Consider the following 1,630-nt stretch of genomic DNA (forward strand, 5'->3'; position numbering starts at 1 on the left):
CTGCTAAAGAAATCTGGGATCATCAGCTCTGACGGCTCAGCAGGTGACACCTAAGAGCCATTACTTGAAAAAGACATTTTACTTTCTCGGTTTAACATGATTTAAAAAAAGATACTCTTTTCATGGGCTGTCCACGTGCCCTCAGATTACGCATGTCGATTCCGATCAGCTTTAGGATGAAACTGTTTTTTCGCTCTCTTTTTCCCTGCCTAATCCGGTTACCTTCACGGATATAAATATTAATGCTTGCCACCATGATTATACTGTGATGGTTGTTTGCAAAAGTAAGATATCAAGAAGGATTTCAAGAAAAAGCCTCAATCAACCACAAAGATTGCTTGCCAAGAACATTACAAAATGGAATACAAAGGAGGTGTAACTGAGTCCTCGCTGTTTGGTGCTGATGTGGATGTGATGGAATTTTCTTACAGGCAAAAACATCATCCCTACAACACAATGGTAACTTCATCTCCAAGTCAGGACATCTGTGAAAGGTTTTATGATTTTGCATCGTTTGGCGAAAGTGGGATATCGTTTAATGAAAAACGGTCTCCTTTGACAAGTTTTCTCGAGGACGAAACTGACTGCGAGGAAGAAAATAAAGAATGTTCTCCTATTGGACGACAAAAGCGAAAACGAGTGATTACCTATGCCCAGCGGCAAGCAGCCAACATCAGGGAGAGAAAAAGGATGTTCAACCTCAATGAAGCCTTTGATATTCTCCGAAAAAAGGTGCCAACATTTGCATATGAGAAAAGACTTTCACGAATCGAAACTTTGCGTCTTGCCATTGTATACATCTCTTTCATGACAGAATTACTTAGCAGCCCTGGGAAAAAAAATTAAAAAACATACTATTTATGCTTGTGTTCACTGACATTTCTCTGAATGTATTCTGAAGGCTAGAAGACAGTATAGCTGGTGGTGTTCCTACTTTCTTCTTCTTTTCATGTTTGGCTTGAAAACCCAGCCATATGGATTAGATTTAGCCTATAGAAGGAAAATGAAAGTGACTTTGCCAAGATGTTTAATAATCACACAAAGCTTAAAGCTTGAAAGGAATTATGATATTGTTGGCAGTACAACATTGTGGGTGAAATGTTGTTGTTTATATTTTAATGTAATTAGGCTGATAAAGATATATTATGTCTATACTGTAGTATACTATGTGAGCTGAATTATAGTACCCTGTGATTAATGTGAGTAGAGGAAAACATACCTTAATTGCAAAGAATTAGTTAATGTAAAGTAAACTGTACTGAGCAATCTCGTGAGTTATTTAAAGTTGGTTATAATGTTCATAGCATTCCAAGTGTTCTGTGATTTAAATGCAGGTGCAGTAGTACATAAATGTGTATTATAGAACGTATTATAGAAATACTGTACGTTTATAAAGGGGATCAAATGTCATTAGATAATTAATCAAATTCAATGCTTTAGTACAATGTTTATGTTTTTAAGGAGTTGAGATATGTAAAAATAATGGAAACCAAAGAAATATATTCACTTGCATTTAATAAACCTTTCTCATTTAATCTGGAGTTCACAATGATGTGCATTGTAGTCAGAATTCAATAATAAAGAGAGGTGCTCCATTTGTTAAATCTGCACTAAACAGAACTAGCGAGCC

The 1,630-nt window shown here is 35.9% G+C and overlaps 1 protein-coding gene across 1 annotated transcript; it reads left to right on the forward strand.

Annotated features, from left to right (window-relative positions):
* Window positions 1-279: 279 nt before the first annotated feature.
* FERD3L (Fer3 like bHLH transcription factor) lies at window positions 280-1,185 on the forward strand. The gene has a single exon (XM_082259782.1). It carries the CDS (start codon window positions 358-360, stop codon window positions 844-846), a length of 489 nt encoding a protein of 162 aa, XP_082115908.1. The 5' UTR covers window positions 280-357; the 3' UTR covers window positions 847-1,185.
* The last annotated feature ends 445 nt before the right edge of the window (window positions 1,186-1,630 follow it).

The sequence above is a fragment of the Pelophylax lessonae genome (assembly GCF_965119305.1).
Source record: "Pelophylax lessonae genome assembly, chromosome: 5".
In the NCBI taxonomy this organism is placed as follows: domain Eukaryota; kingdom Metazoa; phylum Chordata; class Amphibia; order Anura; family Ranidae; genus Pelophylax; species Pelophylax lessonae.